Source organism: Myotis lucifugus, unplaced genomic scaffold, assembly GCF_000147115.1.
Source record: "Myotis lucifugus unplaced genomic scaffold, Myoluc2.0 scaffold_60, whole genome shotgun sequence".
In the NCBI taxonomy this organism is placed as follows: domain Eukaryota; kingdom Metazoa; phylum Chordata; class Mammalia; order Chiroptera; family Vespertilionidae; genus Myotis; species Myotis lucifugus.
This window is the reverse complement of record NW_005871108.1, coordinates 998,258-1,000,315: the sequence shown is the minus strand read 5'-3', so window position 1 is coordinate 1,000,315 and position 2,058 is coordinate 998,258. Positions and strand designations below refer to the sequence as shown.

The window sequence follows — 2,058 nt, the reverse complement described above, 5'->3', positions numbered from 1 at the left end:
TTTTTCTGCTATCAGAATAAAGTCAGGCCCACGAGAAATACTATGGAGAAGGGGGAGGTAACGCAGGTCCATAGGAACACAGCAAAGCCCTCACCCTTTCTTGCATAAAAGACCCCTCTTGTTCAGGGAGTTGGTGAAAACTGTGCACTTGACTTTGTGAAATGTGTGCTAAGATCTAGTCACTGCAGGAAATTCAATCCCAAGACCAAAACCAGGCTGTAGCGAATTTTGGACTTAACCTGGCATCACCGGGAGGCTTAGGGAACTCTAGCAGGGCCGTGAGAGCTCCTTGAGTGGCCCAGAAAACAGCACAGAGAATGGTCAGTACCTGAAGGAGTGGCCAGAGGCAGGTAATGGCGCTCATCCTAGGGCAGAACTGGAGGCGCCCAAGGGATCGTCCAGTCCAACCCTCACTTTACAGTCAGGGGGACAGAGGCCTGGAGAGGGGAGGGTCACCCCAGTGCTGACTTCTCCCCTCATTGTGAAGCCACCTCCCACCTTAGATGGTCAGGGCTGAAAGGGGTCCCTCCAAAGTCACCCAGCACCCACACTTTGCTGATGAAGACTGTATACAGAGATTCTGGAATTTCCCAAGGCATGAGGAACAGGATGGGCAGCCTTTCAAACTGCTCTCAATGGTCAGAAATGCCAAGAAACCTCATCCTCCAAGGGCAGCAGTTTCTGAACTTCTGTATTTTTAGCAGCAGAAGCCATCTCCGAACAAAACTTATACAAAACCTCAAGCTACAAAACAGATCAGGGGGCCACCCTCCGCAGGGGAGCCTGAGCCCGGCCCTGGCCTCCCCTTCCAGCACCCAAGACTCCTGCCCCAGGCCCCTGTGTGGAGCTCAGTCTAAAACCCAAGGCCTTGGGGGGCTTGTAGCCTTGGGTTTCAGATCAGGGGAGCTCCTAATTAAGACCCCTGGAGGGTACGGCTGGTCTCTGAGACCTGGACAACTTCGTTTTCCACCAGGCCCTGGCCCCCATCCCCACTGAGCTGTCTCATGCGCAGGTTAATGGAGCCATAGGTCTTCCTGGAGCCCCTGTAGGGGACGAAGGTCGGCCGGCGGTAGAGCTCGCCCTTGCACAGGGAGGTCATCAGCAGCACGGACAAGAGCATGCCGCCCACTGTGAGCAGCCCCAGCCCCGCGATAATGCACTTGTCCAGGTGGGAGCCCAGGCGGGCGTAGTACATCTCTAGTCGCTCCATCTCCCGCGCTGTCACCGAGTCCGGGTTGACATGGGCCTCACGGGGAATGGCATACGCTGTCACCACCAGGAGGATCCCACTCACCAGGAAAACCAGAGCAGAAGCAAAGCCATAATCCACTGGGCGGCTCACGGGCTCCAGGCCTGGCCCTTCTTCTGAATGCAGGGACAGGTCATCCCGCTGGGATCGGGGCCTTGAGGGTACACCCCCGGGAGGGCTGGGGGAGCTGCCGAGTCTGATGTCCCCAGGGTTCTGGAAATGGGTCTCATGCTCCTCCGAGGAGAAGCAGGCGTTCTCCACACCCTGCCTGGATGGGGCCACGAGGCCTAGAGGAGCCGGTCTCCTTGGGGTCTGGGGACCACTGCTCAGTGTCTTCAGTTCCAGACCAGGGGGAGATGCCATTGGGAAGGAGGGCCCCAGCTCATCCCTTAGCCCCTTGGCAGCTGGAAGAGAAAACAGAAAGTCAGTAGAATTTAGCAAACCTCGACCAAGATCCTGCTGGTGTTGGACGGCACACTGGACCCCAAGCGATGTGCAGATGAGCCAGGCACAGTTCCCACCAGGGGGAGCTGCCAGAGAGCGGGGAGGTGGGAATGAGACAAAGACAACCCGTGCTAGGATCCTGCTCCACCCCTGGCTGGCAGGTGGCTCTGGGCAATTCATTTATCCTTTCTGGGCCTCCGTTTCCCCATCTATTAAATGACAGTACTACTACCCCTCCCTTATTTAATGGGGCTGATGTAGGGATTGAGATAATCCATATAAAGCTCTCATGACAATAAGTGCTTGTAAGGATCAGCGACGGGCTATTTTATGGTGGAGGGAACTTAGACACAGTGGCTGTCAGG

At 56.2% G+C, this 2,058-nt stretch overlaps 1 protein-coding gene across 1 annotated transcript; it reads right to left on the bottom strand.

Annotated features, from left to right (window-relative positions):
- Window positions 1–773: 773 nt before the first annotated feature.
- TMEM74B (transmembrane protein 74B) lies at window positions 774–1,645 on the bottom strand. Its single transcript, XM_023754319.1, has one exon. It carries the CDS (start codon window positions 1,610–1,612, stop codon window positions 914–916), a length of 699 nt encoding a protein of 232 aa, XP_023610087.1. The 5' UTR covers window positions 1,613–1,645; the 3' UTR covers window positions 774–913.
- Between the last annotated feature and the right edge of the window lie 413 nt (window positions 1,646–2,058).

Bases quoted from the DNA above. Each gene is read 5' to 3' on its own strand.
- TMEM74B (XM_023754319.1), bottom strand. From the start codon at position 1,612: ATGGCATCTCCCCCTGGTCTGGAACTGAAGACACTGAGCAGTGGTCCC.